General features: G+C 38.8%; 5 protein-coding genes across 7 annotated transcripts; 2 read left to right on the top strand and 3 right to left on the bottom strand.

The window, feature by feature from the left end:
* Positions 1-767: 767 nt before the first annotated feature.
* Positions 768-2,931, top strand: LOC104756614 (receptor homology region, transmembrane domain- and RING domain-containing protein 3-like). The gene is made up of 4 exons (XM_010479225.2): positions 768-1,141; positions 1,340-1,567; positions 1,664-2,062; positions 2,145-2,931. Exons 1-4 carry the CDS (start codon positions 1,015-1,017, stop codon positions 2,675-2,677), a joined length of 1,287 nt encoding a protein of 428 aa, XP_010477527.1. The 5' UTR covers positions 768-1,014; the 3' UTR covers positions 2,678-2,931.
* On the bottom strand, positions 2,781-7,154 carry LOC104756613 (tRNA nucleotidyltransferase cca2). Its single transcript, XM_010479224.2, has 15 exons — positions 6,688-7,154; positions 6,402-6,532; positions 6,169-6,286; positions 5,936-5,988; positions 5,785-5,834; positions 5,614-5,712; positions 5,376-5,485; positions 5,148-5,275; positions 4,988-5,054; positions 4,793-4,876; positions 4,634-4,696; positions 4,197-4,374; positions 3,886-4,047; positions 3,466-3,560; positions 2,781-3,044 (listed from the first exon to the last, which is right to left on the bottom strand). Exons 1-15 carry the CDS (start codon positions 7,042-7,044, stop codon positions 2,940-2,942), a joined length of 1,800 nt encoding a protein of 599 aa, XP_010477526.1. The 5' UTR covers positions 7,045-7,154; the 3' UTR covers positions 2,781-2,939.
* Positions 7,155-7,245: 91 nt separating this feature from the next.
* Positions 7,246-10,989, bottom strand: LOC147923466 (uncharacterized). 2 transcript variants are annotated; one of them, XM_087493884.1, is made up of 13 exons: positions 10,894-10,989; positions 10,475-10,728; positions 10,194-10,382; positions 9,962-10,095; positions 9,775-9,849; positions 9,344-9,608; positions 9,074-9,253; positions 8,845-8,978; positions 8,233-8,710; positions 8,000-8,139; positions 7,835-7,912; positions 7,690-7,751; positions 7,246-7,594 (listed from the first exon to the last, which is right to left on the bottom strand). In XM_087493884.1, exons 2-12 carry the CDS (start codon positions 10,719-10,721, stop codon positions 7,725-7,727), a joined length of 1,947 nt encoding a protein of 648 aa, XP_087350010.1. In that variant the 5' UTR covers positions 10,722-10,728; positions 10,894-10,989; the 3' UTR covers positions 7,246-7,594; positions 7,690-7,724. The 2 variants fall into 2 exon arrangements, with proteins under 2 accessions (XP_087350010.1, XP_087350011.1); XM_087493885.1 differs by having other exon boundaries at positions 10,475-10,895.
* A 7,396-nt stretch (positions 10,990-18,385) lies between these two features.
* Positions 18,386-21,133, top strand: LOC104756612 (putative alkaline/neutral invertase D). 2 transcript variants are annotated; one of them, XM_010479223.3, is made up of 5 exons: positions 18,386-18,638; positions 18,872-19,220; positions 19,322-19,753; positions 19,829-20,387; positions 20,677-21,133. In XM_010479223.3, the coding sequence occupies exons 2-5, from the start codon at positions 18,888-18,890 to the stop codon at positions 20,970-20,972; spliced, it is 1,620 nt and encodes a 539-aa protein (XP_010477525.1). In that variant the 5' UTR covers positions 18,386-18,638; positions 18,872-18,887; the 3' UTR covers positions 20,973-21,133. The 2 variants fall into 2 exon arrangements, with proteins under 2 accessions (XP_010477525.1, XP_010477524.1); XM_010479222.3 differs by having other exon boundaries at positions 18,466-18,699.
* A 165-nt stretch (positions 21,134-21,298) lies between these two features.
* On the bottom strand, positions 21,299-23,799 carry LOC104756611 (uncharacterized). Its single transcript, XM_010479221.2, has 4 exons — positions 22,951-23,799; positions 22,037-22,870; positions 21,895-21,962; positions 21,299-21,797 (listed from the first exon to the last, which is right to left on the bottom strand). The coding sequence occupies exons 1-4, from the start codon at positions 23,329-23,331 to the stop codon at positions 21,575-21,577; spliced, it is 1,506 nt and encodes a 501-aa protein (XP_010477523.1). The 5' UTR covers positions 23,332-23,799; the 3' UTR covers positions 21,299-21,574.
* Between the last annotated feature and the right edge of the window lie 3,630 nt (positions 23,800-27,429).

Raw genomic sequence — 27,429 nt, 5'->3', positions numbered from 1 at the left:
ATCACTAGAATTCCTCTCTTGTTAACTCTCATATGAGTTAAGTACCAAGCACTACATATTTGTGCAAAACATGAACATCTCATAACTACGTAGCCAACTAACAAAATCAAGTTATCCACAAAATGTGTCAATATCAAAATGTGCCAATATCCACAAAATTTGCTTGAAGTGTCATATACATATTAACCATAACAAATGTGTCAATACCAAAATCATTCACAAATCATTAACCATAATTATGTCAATTCTAATTTTGAAAATTTAATGTATTTTTTTGTACCCCCATTTTATATATATCAGTATTGGTATCAACCATTATTCTAAATTCGGATTCTTATAATCGTGAATATAAAATCTGAGAATCGAAGTTGAGAATAATGGATGTTAATGATATATATATATATATATATATATATAAAATTATAGTATTGTTATATTTTGATATAAATGAAGGTGGTTTAAATATATTTAAACCATTCATAAATCTGTATAGATTTTAATTATAAAATAACCGTGAATATATAAATCTGAGAATCGAAGTTGAAAATAATGGATGTTACTAATATATAAATAATTATAGTCTTTATTTATATTTCGATATAAATGAAGGTGGTTTAGATTATATATTTTAGACCATCCACAAATCTGTATAGATTTTAATTATAAAATACCTTAAAATTAAATAAAAATATTAAAATGTAAAAAAAAAAGTATACCTATTTTGACTGTCAACAAATAATATATACTTATTCAAACTTGTCTTTTTCACATATCTTTACTATAAAAATCTTGAAAGTTTTCTCACAATCAACATGTGTATCAAAATCATTAATGCATTGCCAAATTTGAGTTTTAATCTAAAAATCATTGGATAACATATGATTTCACTGAAATTTTGAATATTGATTGACGAACATAAGATTATGATTGTATTTAATCACCAAAGTATATATTTAATCCTATCAACCCCTCAAATCGAAGTTGTTATTGTTTGGATTTGTGAACATAGAGACGATGAATCTTGTTGCTCTGCTACTCCTAATATTACACCTTTTCATTGTTTCACGTGTAGAAGCCGGCCAAGTCATTTTGATGGATCCCAACATCACTCGCTCTTTTGTCGACATGGAAGCTAGCTTCTGTGAGTTTCTCTCTCGATCCTTCGTTTATATTTTCTTGCAGTTACGCAGTTCTTGTCCGTTTCCATTACTTTGCTTCAGACACAAGGGTTTGATTATTGAAAACAGAGTGATTTTGAATTTCTTTGTATATGTTTTTAATTGAGTAGGGTAATACTAGTTCAACTGCTGATGATTCTGATGAAAGTTTCATGTTTCAGCTCCATTAGTGAATACGGAGGAAACCGGAGTGGTTTACGTGGCTGAGCCTCTCAACGCTTGCCGAAACTTGAGGAATAAACCGGAGAAGAGTCCTAATGGTACTTCTGCTTTTGTGTTGATCATAAGAGGAGGCTGCACTTTTGAGTACAAAGTCAGAAACGCGCAGAGAAGCGGGTTTAAGGCTGCCATTGTATATGACAATATGGACCGCAACTTCTTATTACCAAGTAAACTAATGCCCCTCCATCTCTATGCTATACAAGTCTCTATAATCTTGAACTGATGCTATAAATCTTGATTTTGGGATTCTTTTCTTTTCTTAGTGGCGGGGGACTCGGACGGTATATATATTCAAGCGGTTTTTGTGATGAAAGAAGCCGGAGAAACTCTCAAGAAGTACGCTGGTTTGGCGGAAACGGAAGTCAGGTTGGTTCCTGATTCAGAGGACTCGGTATGGTCGTTGTACGCTACCATAGCATTGATCTTGTCGCTGGCTACGTTTGGTGTTGTGGTTGCTTGTGTCTTCGTCTATAGATGTTGCACAACACATAGCAACTCTATATCTCAGTTTAATGGGATGAGCAGTAGAAAGGTGAAAGCAATGCCAAGTGTTACATTCAGTACTTGTGCGAAAGAAGATACCACGACTGGTTCCTCTTGCGCTATCTGCCTTGAAGACTACAATGTTGGGGACAAGCTCAGGGTCTTACCTTGCGGACACAGTTGAGTATATATGAGATTTAACCCCTATCTCATTTTAACAACAAAACTTCTGATTCTATGATTCTTTTGTTGTCCTTTCAGAGTTTCATGCCGCTTGCGTAGATTCGTGGCTTATATCATGGAGAACGTTTTGTCCAGTGTGTAAACGGGATGCGAAAAGGAGCGTATATGAGCCACCAGCTTCAGAGAGAACACCGTTTCTCAGCTCTTCAACTGCAACATCATCTGTAGTTTGTATAGAACCTCCTCCTTTGGTGTCCTCAGTTTCTTTCTCTCCAGCGCATGTGCGCTCGTCCAACATTCAACAATATGTCAGGTTGTCCTCTCACCACAACCAGTCTTCCCCAATAAATATCAGCCGTACCACCGAGAATTTCAGGCGACAAGCCTCACCATTGCTGTCATCATCACAGAGATCATACATCTGTATGAAGTCTTTCCATTCACTTGGTTATTCGACCATGTCATCTCTCAACGCTATCGACAGGTCACCTTACCGTCCATTCCCAAGCAATGCACCTCCTGGATTAGCTAGTTCGACAAATCATCTGCTTTGCAATTATACAGCAAAAACATTCTCTCCTTTCGCCTCTACACACTCGCTTCCTGACTGAGCTTTCAACAGACACCATAGAAGAATCTGAATCTCTAGGTGTGGTCCCGTCCGCTTTGGTTCATGTAGGATTCTTCTGCTTTTTGATTTCGAAAATACCATGATTTGATATGTATACATCTTTATTCATGTTTGTTTTCATTCTTTCATCTTTTTTTTGCTTGACATTAGGTAAGAAATTTTTTTTCATAAAGAAGTTGCCAAAATTTCAGAACTGAGTTTTGTCTAATCTACAATGTTAGCGGGTTTTAGCAAGTCTGAGTTCACTCTGTCCTCTGTCGTTTAGCTTTGACTTCTCTCATCCAATCCTTGCATTCCTCTGAGGTGCCGTTGGGGTTAGCTAGCTGCCATGTGAGCAGTTTCTGTTGCTGTAAAATAGAGCAATTGACATTAGTTAAGAGAGATAAGCAAGACACGATCAATGATTCACTAATTAGAGGTTACTTTGATATCATATCTTCCGGATCTAGTTTAACGCTAGTTTAAGGCCTGAGTTTGCCTAGCATTACGACTAACAGTTTCATAAAGCCACATTTGGAAAGCAGAATATAATAGATATTTCAGGAAGGTTTTGCATGGTTTTGCAGAATTAGTCACAGCTAACAGAGGCATACAAGAGTCAAGCGACTAGATCTACAAGTTCGGTTTCTACTGAGCAAAACTTTAGCATATATGGAGAAAGCATTTTTCCTTTTAAGGTTCCGTGACAGAGATCTAGGACGAGAAAAAGTTCTGAATTCTGAGAGATTGAGAATTGGGGAATCAATGAAAAGAGAGAGGAAGCCTTACCCATTCACGGATGAGAGATCCTCCCTTCAGCTCTGCAATTTGCATGATCTCCCTGCCATTCACCAGAGGCTTTACATCCCAAATGTTATCAAGACCTGTTATGTTAATAAAAACACACTGTTACGTATATGGATTGGTTGGCACATTGACAGATGCAGTTCTAATAATAAAATAATGAAGCTTCCTAAAGATGATTTTCTCTTCAACCCTAGTTGTGCATCGCTTTTCAAAGTCAGAAAGATTACCCAAAAACAGGAATTATAAAATCAACTTCTCATGTTCTTAGTTCTACTAGTGTGAGTCTGGTAATCACAAAAGCATGGGGAGCCTTGATAACCCAGTCACAACCTAACTTCTTCTATCTCCTCTTAGGAATATCTAACTTATATGCTACCATTTATCAAACATTCCAAAGCTTACCCAGTTCATGGATGGTTGCCTCAACTGTTAGATAAGTTTCTCGCATCTTTTCCAGTTGGAAGTTCAGGTGCCCGATTTCTTGATCGTCAACCGTAGCAGACAACAACAAAGAAGTTAAGAGAGCAACACGCCAGAAGTCTTTAATATCCCTAAGTAAAAACCCTGAAATAGTTATAAAACAGAACATTTTAGTTACATACAGTACATATGGTCAGGTACATATGTTCATTATGCAGATATAATATGTTCATTATACTCGTCTTTAAAAAATTATCAATGAGAGCAATATTACTAAGGCTATAGAGGAGAACCTGTGAGTACTCTTATTTTCGAAGTTGCTGGGACTTCTGCATCATTGTGGGAGATGGTCTTCCAATGCTCAAGAATAACAGTGGCCCAATCAAGCTTCTCCAGTCCTACGTCGTTCTTCGCTTCAAGGGGACAAACCAACGGTCGGAATCTCTCCGCGGTCTGATGTATATTCATAACCTAGAGAAGATGGAATTCATTATCATGATTAAAATGAATCTAATAATTTGTCTAGCAGTCAAACTTAAAAAGGTATGGTAAAACGAGATAAACTACTATTGAATATCACACCCATAATCTAATGTCACAGATGAAGGCTCTGATTGTACAATGTTAATTAGTTTTTACGTTATTGCCAGAGAAAACAACAAGTACCCTATAGTTAGTTAGTTACTGCAATTAAGGCCTAAGATATTGAACATTAATAATCAGAACTCACGGTTTCAGCGTCACTGGTCTTGCGCTTCATGGAGAATTTGAAGATGTGGTTGACAACAGGAATCTGAAAAAAGGGCTCAACGTTTGTTCGGTTATACAACAAAACTCAGATTTAATTTAACCTAAGAAAAGATGACAAAATAAATAAGGGAGTGCGTACCGATTTGCCCTTGTTGTCTTTGTAAACGGTTTTCCTAAAGGGGAGAAACATAGCAGCATACAGAGCAAGCCGTCTTTGCTCACCCTAAAACAAAATGATAAGACACCAATCAAAATCTAATTGAATATAAAAAGATAGGGGAACTTAATCTTTAGCAGTTAAACAAAAAGCAAATGTGCCACAATAATGACTCACACTGAAGTTTCCTAGCCCAGGTGTTTGAAGCAGTCTCCACATAGCTTCCAAGTAGGCTTGGGAGAGGCTAAAATAGAAAACAAGTGAGTGAGTTTAAAAAAATATGAATAGCAGTGTCACAGGACCAGATTTGCAAAGTTATCGAGTTTTGAGATAGAACCTGCCACAATTCTCTGATGGTGAAGGATCAGCTGAAGAGGGAAGGGCAAACACGAGCCTAAATAGTTTCAGCTCAGAGAGATAGGTAACCGCTGAAACTGGCCCATTCCCAGATATCATCAAATCAATCTGCACCAAAGTATCAAGTTGTGTAACGATAAACCCCAAAAATGGAGGTCGCCAGAGAAATTAGCTATAAATCCAGCAAGCAGGAAGTACAAATACATACTTCATTCCCAATCCGCTCTCTGCTAATTTTCTCTCCAAGAGCTACCCTTACTTCCTCACAAGAAGCAGCTTCTTTTAATTCTTCATCCAGAGTAAAACCAAATCTTGCACCTGTTATGGCAATATATTAGGAAGGACTGACAAAACGACGACCACAGAGCTCAAAATGGAGGATCTGGGATAGGCAATGTAATGACATATAATGAAAGAAAAAAAACAAGAAAAGAAAACACAATTACCAAAGCGAATAGCCCGGAGAACTCGCAAAGGATCATCCAGAAACGTAGCTTTTGCAGGCAAGGGTGTAACAATTTTTCCAGACTTGAGGTCATCGATGCCTGTAATCCCTTGTAAACTATAGTTATGAACATCAAAGGGAATGAATGATGGTAACACAAGGATGTACTAACCTCTTTCAGTAAGGTCTTCTACTAAGCCAGAGTTGAGGTTGTAGAATAAACTGTCAAATTTAAGAAATCATAAAAATGTCCCAATTTACATTCAAGCATAAAGAGAACATAGTTACACTAATTCTCTGGTATAAGGGGAAGATGAGTGTACCTATTTATGGTTAAATCTCTACGATAAGCATCCTCTTTCGCAGTGCCAAATTTCTGTAATAAAACAGACAAATAAAAACCTTTAAGATAAGCAGCATAAGCCCTTATGTCCTTTCCATTGCAACCCCAAACAACTAATACGGTTTCGATATTCAGGATAGGTTGTGTTATTGCATTCACAGCAGATAAAATACATTTAAACTACAAAGACAAATGAATAAGAAAGAGCAGTACCATTGTAGGAATACGACTATTCTCTGTGTATTCCTCACTTCTCAAGTTCACAAAATCAATCCATTGGTCATAAATACGCATCTTCGCTGTCTCCAAGTGTTTGGATTGGTCAGGGTTCCTGAAAACACCAACAAAATAACCCAGTCAACATCAACATACTATAACGTATTAGACTTCAAAAATCAGAAATCAGCAACGGGAGTCACAAAGCCTAGAAGAAAGAGTTTCAAAACCTTTCAATAACAGTGTCGCCCTGCACTTCTTCATCTCTAGAAGATAAATACTCCTTGAACTTATCAAGAAACTCACTTCCGGACATGTTATCAATAGCTATGTCAATATCATCACTCTCTTTCCCTAGAAGCTGATAACAAAGATAAAAGCATGTTTAGTATGTAATCGCAAATCCTCATAGTGCAACCAAACTACTCAATACAATTACATTCCAGAAACTTCAAATCGCAAATAAACATGAAACGCAGCCAATTAAATCGAATCAAACCAAGTGACGAAGAGTACCTTATCACGGACCCAACCACCGGCGACGCGGAGCTGTGTGTCGAGGTTACAATAACGGAGAGTACTAAGAAGCCGATCGAATATTTTACGCTCTTTCTCAGTGAGCTCAATATTCTCCTTCAATTCGACTGAAGAAGGAATCGATTGCTCTCCAACATTCGTCATCATCGCCTCCGTCGAGAACCAGTAACAACAACAACACAGACGAGGCGAGACTACGGGAGCACGACGAAGCGATGAAGCACGAAACGCTAAGGTCGGGGAACGATTAGGGTTAAGGTAACGAGAAGAAGGGGAAATTAGAAATCGAGGTTTTGGGAGATTTATGAGAGTGTTGATGGGAAGAGACAGTCTCATGTTTTTGTTTTTAATATCGTCGGATTTTGTAACTTCCTTTTTTCCTGATGCGGCGGCGATTCACGGCAGCGTTCTGAAACCGGCGGAGTCTAAAAGGCCAGATCAGGTCCGTTTAAAGCAGAACGATTATTAGGCCCAATAATGGCCCAATCTTACATAATGTATTTTTCATATACGTCTCTGGATACTGAAATAAAAAAATGAAAATGTATACGTCTTTTTCATATAGTGCAATTGTGCAAAACTGTGAATATATGTATAGGAAAGAAATTGGGATATATCCTAAGTGGCTATAACACTATTTCATTTTCAACCATTGAAGACTTTCCGTGAAATCTACGGAATTTTAAATAAATTCACACGAATGCATTAGATCGGAACGATTAGGGTTATTATTCTCATGGCGTAGCAACTAGCAAGGACATGCCGCTGTGTTTAATTTCCGGAGGTTCCCGCTTCCCGGCCAAGAACAACACCAAGGGCCTCCTTCTTCTTACTCTTCTTCCTCTGTTTCTGTTCTTATTCACGTCCTCCGTCTCTTGCAATTTCCCTACAATGTTTTAAAAGTTTTCATTAAGAAAACCCTACAATGGTTTCTAGAGATTATTAATCACAACGTTATATATCAGATATCAAAAAACTTGCCTTTGGATTCTTCTTATACTTCATCTTCTTCTTGTTCACGTCCCCCGTCTCTTGCACTTTACCTACAATCTTTTAGTTTTCATTATGAAAACCCCAGATTTCTAGAGATTTGAAATCACAACGTTATCACATATTAAAAGCTTGCCTTTAGATGATTCGCCACCATGGTTGGAAGCATACTCCGGTCCGGACTAGAAGACCGACCCTTATTACACTTCGACATCTGCTTGAAAAACAAGGGGGTCAAAATCTGAGGAAGGGAAACTACTGGTGGATGACAATATCTATGGCTAGTAGGATTATTAGATACCTTCCATTTATGTTCCCTACTAGAGAGATGCGTGGAGAATTTTTCAAAGTCTTTCTCAACAAGACCAGGGCAGCATACCGAGCAAACACAGGCAGATTCACCCTTTTCAGTGCACTTAACCCCCTCAAGAGCCCCTGAAACTTCAAAAAACAAAAAACAGAAAAAAGCTAGACAGTTCAGCAACAGATTTTCTGGTTATTTCAACAACACTGTGAGATAGGACAAACACACACCTTTCGGAAGAAGGCTTTGAAAAGAAAAATATGGAAGAAGGTTGTATTCCCCTGTCACTTGTTGGTCCTCAGAAATAGAAGTGAAGGTTTCGGGATCGCATATGACCATTATATTAGCTGAAGGTGGATTCCCATCTGTATATTCAAACACACTGTTCTCAATGCTTGAGGAAACTGTTTCAGTTTCTGAGCATCCGTAGGTGTTGTTATCCAGAGAGATTCCACTGGAATAGACTCCTCTCAGGATATCGAGAGGAATGTCTGCTAGTACGCCAACGGCAGTGATGGTTAGAGGACCAAAGTAGCCTTTATTCTCCAAAAACCGTTTAATAGTCGGACCCGCAAGAGAAATATCAAGTCCACGGGGAACCGGACACCTATTGATGTCCCAAAAGACAGCCGTTACAGCCTCCTGGTTTCTCTCATGAAACTCACCTGGTGGTGGATGCCCAACATTCCTAGGCAACAGGTCCAACACCTGCTTGATACCCAAAATGCACATCCAGGGGGAAAAAAGACAACATGGGGTCAGAATTCAGTTAAACAAACTAGAAGTGAGAAAGGGGGAACTACACAATAAGCTCGCCCAGTTTGGTTAGGATTATTGATTACCTTCTGTTGATGATGTCCACTATAGAGATGTGTGATAAAATTATCATAGCCTTTGTAAGCAAGACTAGGGTAGCATACTGAGCAAAACCAGTAGGCAGTTTCACGGCACTCATCCTCCTCAAGTGCCACTGAATCTGTGGAAAAAAAAAAAATGTAGCTAGCTCAGTAACAGAACACAGAAACACAGTTGCTCATCTCAACAAAATGTATGTGAGAAGGACAGACACACCTGCCGGACAAAAGATTTCAAGAGAATCACATGGAAACGGCTGAAGAAGGTTGTAATTAGACAACTCTAGGTACTTGATAATAGACGGGAAGATTTCTGTAACGGATATGACCATTATATTAGCTGGAGATGGATAACTATGCCTAAACTCCATAATGAGACGCTCAATGTCTGAGGAACCTGTTTCAGAAAGTAAAGACTTTAGACTCTCTCGATTCATCAAGGGAAATATCCATTAGTGTAGGAAGGCACAAGGATGAGAGAAGATACCGTAGGGGACGTTGGTAAGAAGGATTCCACTGGAGTAGACCCCCCTCAAGAAGTCAATATTGACCTCTGCTAATAAGCCAAAGGCAATGATGATGTGAGGACCCAAGTAGCCTTTCTTCACCAAAAATTGTTTAATGCACGGACCAACCAGACGAGCACCACAAAAAGGGGGAACCGGACACTTATTGATGTCCCAAAAGACCAATGTTACGGCCTTTTGGTTTGGCACAGAGTAATCACTTGGTGAAGGCAACCAATCCCACGTCTGATTGAAAACAAAATGCACACGCGGTGAGAAAAAACGACAAACAAAATCAGAAGGGAGAAAGGGAAACTTGTGATAAGAGGTTTTCAAGCAGATAAAAAAAAAACAAGTTTTAGAAATCTAAACGTTATCAAATATTAAAACATGACTTTGGTTGTGTCCTCACCATGAGAGGACCTTTCTCTAGGGGAGCCATAGGTAGACGCGGAACAGCATTATTGTTAGGCCATAAGTGTGACATCTGCTTGAAAAAACAAAACAATTTACATGGGGTCAAAACTAGAAACTACTTTGGATAATCAAGATACAAAAAAAGACGTGACAAAGTAGATTTGGCTAGGATGCTTGATTACCCTGTGTTTTTTATGCCCTTCACCAGAGAGATGCCTGATGAAATCCTCAATGTCATGGACAGGAGGAGAGCAGCATAATATGCAATCCAAGCAGGCAGATACATCTGTTTGTAACTCAGTATCCTCCAAAGGAACTGGAAAAAAAAAAAAAAAAAAAAAAAAGTAGCCAGTTCAGCAACAGATTTGCTGGTTAGTTGGACGACACTGTGGGAGAGGAGAAGCATACACAAACCTTCCTGAATAAGGCTTTCAAGAGAATCATAGGGACGCGGTTGAACAAGGTGGCATCCCATCGCATGCAAGTATTCAGAAGGAATACCACGAAAGATTTTTGGATCGGATATGACCATGATATTAGCTGGAGCTCGATTTTTTTCGAAAAATGCAAAAATAACATCCATAGTGTCTTCATAACCTGAACCTGTTTCAAAAGAAATCATGAATTTGAGAGGATATATATTAATTTATATACTGCAGCGAAGGAAAGGAGGTACAAGGAGGATGAGAACATACCGTAGGGGACGTTAGTAAGAGAGATTCCACTGGAATAGACTCCTCTAAGGATGTCATTAGGGACGTCTGTTAGTACGCCAAAAGCATTCATGGTGAGAGGACCAGAGTAGCCATGTTTCTCCAAAAACCGTTTAATACACGGACGGACGTAAAGAGGATCAACGCCATGGGGAACCGGACACAGAGTGATGTCCCAAAACACCGATGTTTCAGCAGTTGCCTGCTTCCCCGCAGCCTTCTTCATCATTCAAAACCTAACGAAAAATCAAATTTTTAAATTTGAGAAAGCAAATCGCAGTAAGGACTTTTAATCTAGAGCTAAAACCAAACACATCAGATAAACATCCGGAGAGAGAGAGAGGAGGAACAAGGCCGTAATCGTTCCGAAGAAAGAGTGAAATAAGGAGCGAGAAACTGACCTGAGAGATGGGCAAGCAGGGTTTGGGGCTGGAACTCGATATTGAATAGAGTTTCGAAAAGCACTAATTGTAGCGAACAAAAGTACCAACCCCGCGTTGGCGTCCGTGTCATATATAGGGTTTAGAATGGGCCTCCTGTTAATGTGCCTATCGTTTTGTCTTGTGCACCAATCCTCTTTGGCGGTGCCAAATTTCTGTAATAAAGCAGAGAAATAAAAAAATTTAAGATAACGCAGCACAAAACAACTAATATGGTTTCGATATTCAGGTTGTGTTATTGCATTCACAGCAGATAAATACATTTAAACTACAAAGACAACGAATAAGAAAGAGCAGTACCATTGTAGGAATACGACTATTCTCTGTGTATTCTTCACTTCTCAAGTTCACAAAATCTATCCATTGGTCATAAATAGGCATCTTTGCTGTCTCCAAGTGTTTGGATTGGTCAGGGTTCCTGAAAACACCAACAAAATAAACCAGTTAACATCAACAAACTATAACGTATTAGACTTAATTAAATTCAGTTAACACAAACTAAACTAAACTAAAAGAATAGTGAAACAAGTTATTGAAACGACAAAAGAATAGTCTTTCGTGTGACTTTATTGTCAACAATAATACAAACAAGTTAGAATAGTGTTTGATAGCTAATCAAGTTATTGAAACTAATAAATTTCAAAATACGTAGGGAAAGATACCTTTCACTCATGGCTACAATTGTTTATGAAAAAAATAGTAGCTCATAATTATTTTTCTGAAGATAAATCATGATAAGCAAAATATATATAGGAATCTAATATTAGTTTCAATTTTAATCAATAAAAATATAAATTATTACGAAAGAGTTTTAAATTGAGCTGATTTTGTGTATTTAAATATCTTTTATTCTTAACAAATAATGCAAATTTAGAAAATACAGTTTAGGAGTTTAGTAGATTCTGTAAACTAAATATTGAACATTAATTAGTGTCCAAAATTTGCAAAGGAAAAAATATAACAATTTGTTTGTAAACTCTTCTCCTCCAGTTTGGGCAACCAACTTTGGAGTCATCTTTTAATTTAATTTAATGTTTGGTTGAAAAAAAACAATTTGTTTTTTGCATTTTTTCAAATATATATATATATATATATATAATTAAAAACAAAAATATAGTTGAAAAAACAGATTTTTTTAACTCACAATATTTGATTTTAGATTATCTAAATAATAATTTTTATTTCTACGATTGCTTTGTTAAATAAATATACTTATATTTTAAAGCCAAAAATATTAATTCAAACATGCAAATTAAATAAATATAATTAAATTTTTTTTAAAAACAAATTTTGTTTGGGTCTGGGTTTCGCTCGGCCAACCACTAGAATAAATTTGATTCTCTCATAAAGGTTGAGGCTCTGAAGGTAACTGAAACAACCCGACCCCTTTTTTTTTTCTTTTTAATAATTAAATACAAGATATAATTAAGTATCCCATACTACTTAATTAAACAAACCAACCCACACACGGTAACCAACCAATAATAAACCAACATCCAATTACATGCACAGCGGAAACATATCAATAATACAAAACCAATACAATAACACTTCTATCCATTCTATCCAGCAACCTAACATATCTCTATCCAAGGTTCCATCCTAAACAATATAACAAAGACCAACAACACACAAACGAGACCCTAGTTCATCCTCCTCCTCATCGCCATGATTCCACGTCACATACCTGCACACCACAAACAACAATTGAGATGCGTAAGTATTATCATAAATACTTAGTGAGGCCGTCCTCCCATCTACTGGGTTATACACACAAGCATATGAGACCCTCAAGTTTAAGCAAAACAAACAACACACAACAATACATCAAACCAGGGAATCAAGTCTCGACTGAGACCAGTGTCGACCGATGCCTCACGGTGTCGATCGATGCTACAAACAATGGTGTCGACCGATGCTAAACAGTGTCGACCGATGCCACTCCAAATGGTGTCGACCGATGCTTCCTAGTGTCGATCGATGCCTCCTCTGCAGACACGATCTGCGCGAAACCGAACATCGAACTCTCCTTCCCAATCATCTCGAATCCGTCTCAAACTCACCCAATTACCTCAGAAATCACTGAGAATCACAAAAACAACGAACCCAAGCAACAAAACAACACAAACAGCAAAGAAAACACACAAACAAGAGAGATCTCATGCTTAGATCAACCATGGTCACGCACTCACCTCAAGAACAGGAAGATTGGATTGAGAAACGTGGAAAACAACACCTCCAGAAGCTCCCCCTTCGTTTCCAGCAACAGCTAACCCTCCTACAGCCTCAGATCTCTCCAAAAACCCCAAGAACAAACCCAGAAAGTCACAGAAACGTTTTCTCTCTTTTCTCTCTTTCTCTTTCTCTCAAAAGCGGCGACTACCAACAAAATAACACGACCTAGGGTCGTTTTCCCCTTTTACACACGATTTAGGGATTTTAATTGAATCAAACCGAACCAATCGACAATTAAATCAAACCCGACCAAACCGGAAAAACATGGTGTCGATCGATGCCACCAAGGGTGTCGATCGACACCCACACCAAATTTACAAAAATTGGTTTGCGGATGTTACAATTCTCCCCCACCAATAAGGATTCGTCCTCGAATCCCGCAAAACCGTCCAACTGTCAAAGACCTCCGTGCCACCGTCAACACGGCCCGCACGTCCCCGACCGGACTAAATACCGTCAGCCAAGGTTTCCCGTGCACTGTTGCAACAGCCCGCACACCTCCGACTGAACCACGAGGTCTCCCTCTAGTCAATATACTCACATCAAAGACACTATTTGCTCACAACTCAGTGCTTCCCCCGTCCGTGGTCGCAACCAACGAATCATGCCGGCTCGCTATCAGGCCAACCGCCTTAAGCTACGGCATCCAGGAAGTCACTCACACACACACTCCCCCCGCTCTCAGGTCGCAACCTTCGAGTCATACCGGCTCACTGCCAGGCCACAGCCTACAGCTACGGTATCCAGGGAGTCTCACACGCCCACTCCCCCCGCTCTCGGGTCGCAACCCTCGAGATATACCGGCTCACTGCCGAGCCACGGCTCACAGCTACGGTATCCAGGGAGTCTCACACGCCCACTCCCCCCGCTCTCGGGTCGCAACTCTCGAGACATACCGGCTCACTGCCGAGCCACGGCTCACAGCTACGGTATCCAGGGAGTCTCAAAATCCTGCTCTAAGGTCGTCACCCTAAAGCACGCTCACGGATCGTCATCCGAAGCAAACATACCACTCCCACTCTCTGGCCACAAAGTCCATTGAGCTATCGGTATCACATGAGTTGGGCTCACACTATCCTGAGCAAATAAGTCCGATGTCAACGAGTATCTCCCGACTAGATCTACCTCAACACTTTCCATTTCTGGAAACTTCTATTTTTAGAAACTTTCCATTTATAGCAATCTTCTATTTATGGAAACTTTCCATTTATAGACTCCCATGCTATTTCCTTTCCAGTGATTTTTCACAAATCCCAAAACCAAAGAACTCCAACTTTTATTAGAACCTCAAATGCAATAATCGTTTACAACTCCAAATGAAAATACATAATGAAAGAAAGAATACATAAGCTAAAACTAAGCGCCGGAATGGACACCCGGTCCTCCCTTCGGCTGCGCTGCAACCTCCATCATCTGCCTCCTCTTAGGACAGAAAGGCCTGATATGCCCTTCCTCCCCGCAATGATAACACACTCGACGGTACTCCTGCGAATCACCTCCCCTGGCCCCGCTTGCCGACACGTGATCCATGCTCCCGCTCCCATAACCTCTCTGGCCACCTTGGTTCGCCACTATCGTCTCTTCCCGCTTCCTTTTACGCCTTCGCTCCAACTGCCTATCCTTGTTTGGAATGCTCTGCTCCAATGTCTCCTCTGAACGAACCGCTGGACTGACCACCACTAACTGTGACCTCAAGTCATCCTCTATCCCAGCTGCAACCTCAACCAGCTCCGCCCTCGTGGCATAGCTCCTCACTCTGCACCGTGTCCTCAAATCATCTCGCAAAGCCAGCAAGAACCTCCGCACCTGAGCCGACTCTGGCTCCCAAGCCCGTCCTGCATACCCTACAAGCCGACTGAACTCTGCATCCAGTTCCCGCACTGTACGCTCCCCCTGAGTCAAACCCAAGAACCGTGCCTCCATACGATCAAGAGCTTCCTGAGGAAATACTTGGAGTTAAACTCCCCCACAAAATCTCCCCAAGACATACCCCGCTGCACCCTCCGTGCTGTCACCGACCTCCACCACACACGAGCATCTCCTGACAAGTAAAACACTGCCAGATCCACCCTGTACCGGTCGGGACACCTAAGCGAAAGGAAAATATCCTCCATCCGCTCTTTCCACTCATCCGCTACACTCGGATCGGTACTTCCTGAGAAATACCCGGCTCCCACATGCCGCAGCTGCTCCATCATCCGCACATACTGTGCATCCACTACCTCGGCCCCCGGCTGCACACCTGCCTGCAAACCCGCCACAGGCTGCACCACTGGACCCTGCCCACCACCCACTGGCGGCACTAGTGGACCCTGCCCACCAACCACTGGCGGCACTACTGGATCCTGCCCACCAACCACTGGCAGCACAACTGCTGGAAGTCGCTGCAAAACCTGAGCTAGCAAGTCCATCAAGACATCCTCCCTGCCTGGAGCACCTCCCGCTGCAACCCCCACACCCGGGGCAACACCGTGACCGACACCGGGCCCATCCGCCCTGCCGTCACCCAAACCAGCCTGGTCTCCAGACACACTAGGATGAACCTGTGACTCCGCCACCTCCTCACACTGGCCTCAGGAACCTGACCTCGTCCCCGACCACGACCACGACCACGCCCACGACCACGACCGCGACCCACAGCACCCTCTCTAGCCATCTGCACTACCCAGAACAGAAGGCTAAGCACACAATTCAAAAACCGCACATAGAGTACACATCTTACTGTGGAATCTCATTGAAGGCTCGAAGAGGATGATACTAGGACTCCATACCGCAAACAAATTGACTAACTACTCATAATCAATTCCATCACACAACATCATGCATCAAGCAAAAAGGAAAATAATTCACCCAATTAAATTCCTAACCGCTCTAACCATCCATTTAACCATCCTAGAACCGTAAAGGCTCTGATACCAAAATGAAACAACCCGACCCCTTTTTTTTTTCTTTTTAATAATTAAATACAAGATATAATTAAGTATCCCATACTACTTAATTAAACAAACCAACCCACACACGGTAACCAACCAATAATAAACCAACATCCAATTACATGCACAGCGGAAACATATCAATAATACAAAACCAATACAATAACACTTCTATCCATTCTATCCAGCAACCTAACATATCTCTATCCAAGGTTCCATCCTAAACAATATAACAAAGACCAACAACACACAAACGAGACCCTAGTTCATCCTCCTCCTCATCGCCATGATTCCACGTCACATACCTGCACACCACAAACAACAATTGAGATGCGTAAGTATTATCATAAATATTTAGTGAGGCCGTCCTCCTATCTACTGGGTTATACACACAAGCATATGAGACCCTCAAGTTTAAGCAAAACAAACAACACACAACAATACATCAAACCAGGGAATCAAGTCTCGACTGAGACCAGTGTCGACCGATGCCTCACGGTGTCGATCGATGCTACAAACAATGGTGTCGACCAATGCTAAACAGTGTCGACCGATGCCACTCCAAATGGTGTCGACCGATGCTTCCTAGTGTCGATCGATGTCTCCTCTGCAGACACGATCTGCGCGAAACCGAACATCGAACTCTCCTTCCCAATCATCTCGAATCCGTCTCAAACTCACCCAATTACCTCAGAAATCACTGGGAATCACAAAAACAACGAACCCAAGCAACAAAACAACACAAACAGCAAAGAAAACACACAAACAAGAGAGATCTCATGCTTAGATCAACCATGGTCACGCACTCACCTCAAGAACAGGAAGATTGGATTGAGAAACGTGGAAAACAACACCTCCAGAAGCTCCCCCTTCGTTTCCAGCAACAGCTAACCCTCCTACAGCCTCAGATCTCTCCAAAAACCCCAAGAACAAACCCAGAAAGTCACAGAAACGTTTTCTCTCTTTTCTCTCTTTCTCTTTCTCTCAAAAGTGGCGACTACCAACAAAATAACACGACCTAGGGTCGTTTTCCCCTTTTACACACGATTTAGGGATTTTAATTGAACCAAACCGAACCAATCGACAATTAAATCAAACCCGACCAAACCGGAAAAACATGGTGTCGATCGATGCCACCAAGGGTGTCGATCGACACCCACACCAAATTTACAAAAATTGGTTCGCGGATGTTACAGTAACTTTTGAGATAATACAAGAGACATTTGAATAGTATGGAACATTCGTTCCCTCCTTATCCCATAAAGTTAATATTTTTTCATAGATCGATAATTTGTATTTGATTTTACAGTTTAACAAAATTATATTTTAGAAAGAAAAAAAACCTAAACAATTTGAAAAGAATCTAAAAAACCAAAATCTCAAAAAACAAAAGTTAAAATTATATTACCTGGCCTAAAATCTTTGATGGAATATAATTTTCTTGCAAATCATTCTAATGTCAAATTTCAGAAGATTCACGGGTAAATTTTGGCCACAACAAGCCATCGGTTGTAAGTTTTGGCCACCATAAGCCACCATAAACAAACTAGAAGTCCGAATTTAGAGAAACAAACATATGACCATTACATGTGTTTTCTTTTTTTGCCAAATCCAAGTTGATAAAATATCTCAACTTGCAATGCAAAAGTATTGTCAACTATATCAGTTTAATTACGCAATACCGCCTGGATTGATATATAACGTACACAGTTTTCTTTGGAACGCATTTTAAGTGTACACTAGACAACTGATACGTGGATTTATATGGTAGCTAAAGTTTTTTTTGTATTCATGCAAATTTACTATCATCATCTTGAATCCTTGATCAACAAACAGTAAGAGAAGAAAAAGAGAAAAACTAGACCAACTAATGACATATTAATGTCTTGCCTAAATTTGGAAAACGCCAATTCAACGCCACCAAAATTTATTCTCCGCATATACTTCTTTCTTTACCAAACAGGTTCTGGTCTCCTATACACATATAATACATGGTTTTATACAAGTGAAAAATACAAACACTTATGATTGATACCAAAAAAAAGAAAAAGGTAAAGATACAAACTGCATGCAACTTGCCCGATACTTTAAAATCCGAATAGATAAGTGATGGATACTGAACTCCGACAAAGACTATGCCAATCGCCCATTGGTCAACCTATCGGAAAATGTAAAATAAACGAAACAGAAATCAAGAAAAGCCAATCGAACCGGCGAAAAGTCCAATGACCCAATCGATTCATCTTAAGCCAAATTAAATACATGTCAGAACTCAAGAAAAGAACGATGTCGTTTCCTTCTCGTGAACACCACGCTCCAATCATCTTCTCGCTAACGACCAAAGCCACTAGCTTTGTCTCCCACCATTACCACAGTCAATGAACGAGAGAGAAAGAAGAAAACAACAAACGAGAGACTTTCCACGTTCGTCATCTTTCATCTTCCTTCCTTCTATATATATTTGTTCTCTTCCTTACGTTTTCCTTTTTTCTCTCTTCTTCTCTCTCTCACACACATTTCTACACCGTCGTAATTAAGGTCCGTTTTATTTTTATGTGTTTATCTTTAACCTTCTCAGATCTAAGCTTCCACGATACATGTACGATTCTTTTTCTTTGTTACATCCTTAAGAACAGTACTTATGAAGATTACTAATGTTTTAATTACTTTTTTATCTTAGATAAGTCCAATTTTTACGTTAATCATCATTTCCATAAAACAAAAAAAAAAAGACGTTTTCATTAATGTATAGTTATATCCTTTTATACCAGATCTATAATAATACCAATGGAAGCAGTAAACTCTTCAAGCTCTATCTCAGAGCTAGACGACATATCACGGCTACTTGACCGGCCGAGGCTAAATATCGAACGGAAAAGATCGTTCGATGAGAGGTCGTTCAGCGAAATGGGAATCTTTGAACCCGTTAATTCTCCCGGAGACAGGTCGCGGTGCGAAACTCCAGCATCGTCTTCGTCTAGAAACTCGTTTGAGCCTCATCCTATGCTTGCTGAGGCTTGGGATGCTTTGAGACGATCGTTGGTTTATTTTCGTGGCCAACCCGTTGGTACTATTGCTGCTTATGATCATGCTTCTGAGGAAGTCCTGAACTATGATCAGGTTTGGTTTTTCCACTTTTGTATTGTTTTTGTGTTTCATAATAAAAACTTCCTCTGTTTTTACCCTAAAGCATTGTTGGAAAATGTGAAAATATTGGTTAGGTGTTTGTAAGAGACTTTGTTCCAAGTGCACTAGCTTTCCTCATGAACGGAGAGCCAGACATAGTCAAGAACTTCCTCCTCAAGACAATTCAAATCCAAGGAAGAGAGAAAAAGATCGACAGGTTCAAGCTTGGCGAAGGCGCCATGCCCGCTAGCTTCAAGATCCTTCACGACCCGATCAAGAAAACAGACACTGTCATTGCTGACTTTGGAGAGAGCGCTATTGGAAGAGTTGCTCCTGTTGACTCTGGTTTTTGGTGGATCATTCTCCTCAGAGCCTATACAAAGTCCACTGGAGACACTTCACTAGCTGACACATCTGAATGTCAAAAAGGAATGAGACTCATTCTCTCTCTTTGTCTCTCCGAAGGCTTTGATACTTTCCCCACACTGCTTTGCGCTGACGGCTGTTCCATGGTTGATCGAAGAATGGTAAATAACTAATTAGGGTTGTAACTTTGTATGAATTATACAGAATTAGTGTTTAACGAAGTGAAACTTGCGTAGGGGGTTTACGGGTATCCGATAGAGATCCAAGCTCTATTCTTCATGGCTTTACGATCAGCAATGTCGATGCTAAAACACGACACGGAAGGGAAAGAGTTCATGGAGAGGATAGTGAAGAGGCTGCACGCGCTTAGCTTCCACATGAGAAGCTATTTCTGGCTTGATTTCCAGCAGCTTAATGACATCTACCGTTACAAAACAGAGGAGTACTCGCACACGGCGGTCAACAAGTTCAACGTTATCCCTGACTCGATCCCTGAGTGGGTGTTTGATTTCATGCCTTTACGTGGCGGTTACTTCATTGGAAACGTTAGTCCAGCTCGTATGGATTTCAGGTGGTTTGCTCTTGGTAACTGTGTAGCGATTCTTGGTTCGTTAGCTACCCCTGAGCAGTCGGCTGCGATCATGGACTTGATTGAGGAACGGTGGGAGGAGCTGGTTGGTGAGATGCCGGTTAAGATTTGTCATCCGGCGATTGAAAGCCATGAATGGAGGATTGTTACTGGTTGTGACCCTAAGAATACTCGTTGGAGTTACCATAACGGAGGTTCTTGGCCAGGTGAATTCTCTTTTCTATTCTTTCTTGAAATTATTATATGTTTCAACTAAACCAAATTTTTATAGTGACAATATTTAAAAAAAAAGGAATGTGTTTGTTTTTCAAATTACATTTATGCTTTTTAAAAGTTGGAAACAAAATCATTGTAGAAGAAAAAATAATGCATAAATCGTCTTTGCCGAAAGTGTTTTTCATTAGTCAAAATTCCCTACTTGTATAAATTGATTAGTAGTACTATTTACTTTATGTACGGCTGGCTAATCATTGTTCTTGTTTTTCTCGGGGGCAGTGTTGTTGTGGCTATTAACAGCTGCGTGCATAAAGACTGGAAGGCCGCAGATAGCGAAGCGGGCAATAGACCTGACAGAAGCACGGCTTTTGAAGGACGGTTGGCCTGAGTACTACGATGGCAGATCAGGAAGGTTCATAGGAAAACAGGCGAGGAAGTTTCAGACATGGTCAATCGCCGGTTACTTGGTAGCCAAGATGTTGTTGGAAGATCCTTCTCATCTTGGAATGATCTCATTGGAAGAAGATAAACAGATCAAACCTGTCATTAAGAGATCTTATTCTTGGACTTGTTAATTTGTTCGTCCATTCTTTGCGGCCTAAAATTTTGTTAGTTTCACGTAATTTGTATTATCGTTCTTTTTTCTTCTTCTAGTGTGGCCTAGTGGGGATATGATAATTTGACAAGTGATAACCTTTACCCTTTGTTTTAATCACATAATTCATATTCTTCTTTCTTTGGTCTGTTTACCACTTTACCTCATATTTTTCTCCTTACATTCTTATAATAATCACTCTATAGTCTATACTGATTTAGTAAAATTAAGGGTTTGCTTAATCAAGTAAATAACCACTAGTTTGTTAACTTTGTAGGATACAACACTACAGATGAACAAAAGAGATGAGAAGCCAACATTTTGGGATTATCAGTAAGAGCAATCACCTTGCAACACATGTAACAGCACGACTTAAAACGATCTTTTTTCTTTTTACATCTCAAGAGTACAAAAGCAGCACTAGATTCATCACAAGCTTCATCGATGATAGATATTTCTAAACAACAAAACTTTGCCTAGTGATAGATAGATTACCTACTACATTCATAAAATCAATCTCCAGGTCCAGGGATCCTTAAGCCGAGCAAAATCAGGATCAGGGGATGGTGGCGAAAATGAAAATCATGAGGACGGTGATCTGGTCATGAGAGACATCGCCTTTCTTAAATCTAAAGACTGTAGGGCAGCTCCAGGGAAATGATTACCGTCTGATGGTATCCAAAGACCTCCATTATGTGGCATCAACAACTGCGGTGGGGTTGAGTCGCTTCCATTGCCTTTTTCTGGTGATGTTTCTTGCTTCTGTTTCACAAATTCAAAGAACTCTGCAACCTGGCGTGCATACCTTTTGATAAAGAAAAACCAATTAAGAGAAAACTGTTTGAGTAAGGATTGGGAAACTTGGTAAGAGTTAGTTTGAGTAAATGTAACTGAAAACTCACTGTCTCTTTGCTTCAATGTCTCTGCTAAAGTCGATATTGGGTTCACAGTCAAGCACCAATGCAGGGACCTGCGAAACCAATCAAGCAGTCTAAGCAAATATTATCTCTAGAATCCATTATAAGCACTAGAGACTTAATTTACCTTCTGGATGCTAGAATGCATATGGTTTCCTTCCAAGTAAAACACGCGGTCCCTTATATCAGGATGAAGTGCATTGTCCATATGAAGAGGCGGTTTACTAACAGAGAACGTACCATGGTTCCCACTCTCAAACGGAAGGAGCCAGCTCTCATGCTTCTCATGAAGATCCTGAAGGTACTTTAACGACACCCCACCTTCTTCCTCTCGTTTCCTTAACATCATCCGCTTATGACAAGTGTCAGGACTAGCCCTCAAGTAGATAAACCCATCAGGAACAAGTCCTGGCAAACAAGAAACGACAGGATCGAACCAAGAATCGTAAATGCTAATCTCCATCTCATTCATCCATTTCGCTTCATGAACAGCTCGCACGAAAACCATACGGTCACTAAACACAGAACGCTCCATCAACCTAAGAGGTTTGACACCAGAGGAAGATTCTTTCTCCTGCATTAGCCTAGTGACAAACACATAGTTCTGGAAAGTATAAGCATACCTCTCAGGCTCAGCGTAGAAAGCATCTAAGATATTGAAATGATCAGGTCCAACATCCTGCCATTTGTCAATAGGTTCAGGAACAATCTCAACTAAGTCACGTAGCTCAATGGTCTCATTAGCTATCCTCTGTAGAAACGTTGTCTTGCCAACACTAATGTTTCCTTCAACACAGAACGTCAAACGTCTCTTAGGCTTATTAGTCTCAGAAGAATCTTTAAGTTCTTCTTCGTCCACGCTTTGTTTGATGAACGTTGTTATACTCTCGGCGTGGTTCCGATGCTTAATCCCAACAGAGCTTTGAAGATACTCTACCATTTTCTGACTAGCTTCCCAAAACTGAGAGACCCATGTAAAGGTTTAACATTTCAATTGAAAGCTTTCAAATTTTTTCAATACATTATACATAGATACATTACCTTATCTTTGTATAATTGTTTGAGCTCAGCAACACCTTGGATTCCATTTTCAACGAGCTTTCTCTGGTTCCTTGGACCAACTCCTGGGATTTTCAACAAATCTGGATTACGAATCAATCCTCCACCGCCGTTAGATCTACGATTCGTTCTGGTGGACTTAGTCGGAGAATCTTTCTCTTCCGCTGATGCCGCCACCGCCGTAAGGGAGCTTGAATTGAACCATTTGGATCTTGTACCGGTTCGTTTAACCCAAGTTCGAGTTCCACTATCTTTAATTGAGAATTGAACCGACGGAACCAAATTAGGGATACGGTTATGGTACAAATACGCTGAGAAAGTAGCAGTGGGCGTAGAGAAACAAGTTGTAGTAATCTGCGGCATTGAATAGGTTTATAAAGAGAAACTAAACGGAGACGATGATGATAGGGTTTTTTTTGGGTCGGAGGTGTTAATTAAAACCCTCTGGGGAGAAAAGAAGGTTTAAGCCGGAGTGGAGGAGAGAAGAGGGATTGAACGTTCCGTCATGGAATCTTCTTTGAGCATTTTTGTCTTAAAACTCTGAAGAAGAGAGAAATGGATAAGATAAAACCCTAATTTTAAGTTGGTTGTGAGTCTTGTGACTTGTGAGTGAGGCAATAAGATGAAATATTGTGATTAAAAAATTAGGGTTTTGTTGTTGTCGTTGTGATTACAGATGCAGAGGAAGAAGAAGAAGGAGAGTCAGTGAATTTAGCGTTAGGGGTTTGAAAACTTTGAATACAGAAACATTATCGTTTTAGCTATTATGTGGTATGATTTTGATTATGTTTATGTTATGAATTTCGTGATTAGAATATGATAATGAATTTTGTGATTCGGATTGTTTGGGCCTATATTTATATTAGTTTACCAACCCAATGGGCTTTTTTGCCAATGACATGCGAATTGGCTAACACGAAATGGTTGACATGTATGTAACTTACTTCCTCTGTTTACGATTATATTATTTGAATTTTTTTTCTAAAAGTTTCTAATACAGTTTATCTTAAAAAAAAATTGAATGAGTATTGGTATTAAAAAAAATGCATAGATAATTTGTACAATTTTTCTCCCTTTATTCATCCTAATTACAAACCAAAATGGATTAGACTAGTATGCATGTGATTATGGCGGAGAACGAGTTTTGATGAACTTGGACAATGAAAAGACGAAAAATATCTAAAAAATATATATAAGTAGTATATGTTGTGTGAGGGCCAGACGAATTTTTAAAATAGAAGGATATGTAATAATTGAAAATAACATGGAGGTATGGGACCAATTGAGATAATGAATGAATGAATGAAGAAGGAAGAGAGATTCTGAGCCATGCAAAAATGAAATCGGTTAAGTTTTGTCAGGTGATGGCCCCCTCCCTTATTTAATTCTAGGTTTGCATTTCCTTTCCTGACTCCGCGAGTCTTCTTCTTGAGTCTCGTGACCCAACTTATCCAATACCCAATCCCATTTAGTTGGTAGATTTTTACAGAAATATTATACACTGTTATATAGTACTAATAGTCAGTAGAAGTGTGTAAACGAGTTAGTTTCATAGTTTGGTGTAATTCATAAGTTTTCTTCGGGAAAACATTTATGTTACACAACATTTATTACTTACTACATGACACATTGACACATATATAATGATCGATGGTTTTATTTTCTATTAATATACATATATTGTAGAATGATGAAATTATCCTTCTGACCAAAAACAAAAACATACACAACAAAGACAAAAAAGAGTGATGAAATATATCCATCACGGTTTCAACTATGTCCTTCTCGTTAATTAAGTTTTCTTTTCTCAACGCTTCAACGATATGTTCTTCATACATTTACATTTACGTTTTACTTGACACTTACCCATAAAAAAAAAAAAAAAAAATTATACTATTTCCATATACATACTAAATTTAGTAATTTACTACTAGCTTAACATTTTGAAAGATTGACAACTTTTGCGCCTAACAGGTTGTTCAGTGCCGTTAGGTTAAACCAAAAAAAGAAGGATTGCATTTTTTACACTATGCGTAAAATAAATGTAACAAGTTTACGTATAGATTGCTATAAAACAAATAAGGAAACATACACTAGCTAGTGCATGGCTGGCTAAAAATATCATCATGCGATTCAATCTTAGCTAACTTACATGTGCAACATCATCACCTTTTCTCCTATTAACTCGTTCTATCATTAATATTCCACTCATTTTTATTTATATATAGTTTCTCGTTATATAAAATATTTTGTTTTTCTAAGTATTATCCCTTTTTCCATTATTCATTGATCATAGATTCGGTTACCTACCACCCAACATCTCACATGTTGTTTTTATCTATCTTCTACCCCATCTCACCTGCTTATATTCTTGACCTTTGGCCTCGTTTGGGAATAATTTTGTTTTTCAAATAAGCTAAGAAAATAGAAATAATTCTTCCGTATAAGTTATTGAATTGTGAATCCGAGAATCATTATTTATTTACTACTGGCAACGTACAACTTTTTGTACAAATTTTTTGATTTATATATGTAGTCTTTTCTTATAAAAATTATAGTATTTGTTTTATACATCTTTTTTTTCTAGAAAAATTGTTACATAATTATGATTATTTATTTATGATTTTTCTCAAACAATGCTATTTAATCATATAATTGTGTATAACAAAAAAAAAAGGTTTAATTCCACCAACACTCATAAAAAGGGCTTTTACACGACATATAATTAAGAAGGATTAAATGGCTCAAAAAATGGAATAAGATTTTGTCTCTAGATGCACATGATAATTCGGTATTTGATATCTGTAAAACGTAATCGCACATATACATATTGTTAATAAACCAGCTTTTAGGTGAGATTCTACCTAAAAGAACCTAAACGTCGATTTCATTATATATCATTTCTTTTAAATTAAAAAAAAAAAAGTTGGTTTAAGGAAACCACATGCTGAAACCAGATTGGAGCTGGCACGTTACCTGATGTCCACAGTCCACTCTAAAAGCTTAAGATAATGGTGACGATTATTTTGTTAATATAGAAATTTATAATCATAACAACAACTATACAATAACTCAAACGAAAAGTAAAAGGAACAAAAAAAACGATAACGTGCTTCATCTAAAAGCTTAATATGTGTAAAATTTCGAATTTTTTTAATTATTGCTGACTAAGGATCCATTAATGTGTTGGTATCCATTACGTAAACGAGATCTTAGTTATCTTTTTAAAGAAAGTTGATATATCATGGTTTTTGTGGTTTTTAACCATGATATAAGAAGTCTTTTAGAGTCTTTTGATTTGTTTTCTAGATTGTTTTTTAGTCTTTACAGGTTTTTAGCATGGAAAGAGCAAAATGGAGCAATTTGGATGTTTTGGAGCATAAATCTTGAAGAATCAATTTGGTCTCGGATGAAAGCAGGAGCATCGACCGACACCAAGATAGGAGGCATCGATCGACACTCATCTCTGCCGACTCAAGACCCAAGTTTTGGAAAATTTACAAATCTGCCCCAAAGTTTTCCATATTTGCAACATAAGTCCCTGACGTGTTTTAGGACATATATATATAGTTTTTAGGTTTTCCAAACCCTTAAGTTTTATTCTAGAGAGTTTTATTTTTTTCTGCAACCCTGTGAGATTTTGAGAGCTTTTGGGAGAGAGATCTGAACTGCTTTGAGAGAAGAATTCTTAAACTCCTTCCTTACTCTTTTAATTTCAATTGCTTATTATTCAGAATCATGTTTTGTTATTCATTGATTATGTCTGAGTAGTTTGCTTGTTAGGTTTAGGGTTTTTCACAGGGATTTTATGAATTATTATATCTGTCTATTTAGGATTCTTTATCTTTCTAGATCTTCATCTTAGGTTGTTCTTCATATTAATCCTTGATTGGCCATCTAGAATTAATACCTTAGGAAAATAAATTGATATGAGAATATAATTGATTTTCCTGATAAAACCTTTTGATGAGCAAAATTATTTCTTGCAAAGAGATTTGATTTAATAATTTTGTGAACAATCTAAACCTGATTTTATTGCTGATTTTTAACCTAGAATTTTACAAAGAGATTTGGATTTTCTGGTTTTAAATTTAGATATTATTTGCAGTGAGAACTGATTTAATTTACAAAAGTGTTTAGAGTTCTAGATCTGTTCTTAATTGTTTGAATCCTAATTTATTGATTGATTTAATATTTCATAATTTCCTGAGAAATTCCCTAGGCTTAGCTTTTTGATCCATTGAATTTACAACAGTTTTATTTAATATTTTTGCATTGCTTATCTTTATTTAAATCAATTTGTTTAGCATAATTATAAAACTCTATAATTTATTGTGTAGTCTTGAGTCCTTGTGGAATTCGACCCCTAAGTACTGCATTGATCTCTTAATTTGAGAGAGTAGCTCTAGGGTAAATTTGAGCATATCAAATTTTGGCGCCGTTGCCGGGGACTCTTTGATC

This window comes from Camelina sativa, chromosome 17 (genome assembly GCF_030686135.1).
Source record: "Camelina sativa cultivar CO46 ecotype springtype chromosome 17, ASM3068613v1".
NCBI classification, from domain to species: Eukaryota; Viridiplantae; Streptophyta; class Magnoliopsida; order Brassicales; family Brassicaceae; genus Camelina; species Camelina sativa.
Note: the sequence above shows the minus strand (reverse complement) of the source record. Positions and strands in the feature narration are given on the sequence as shown.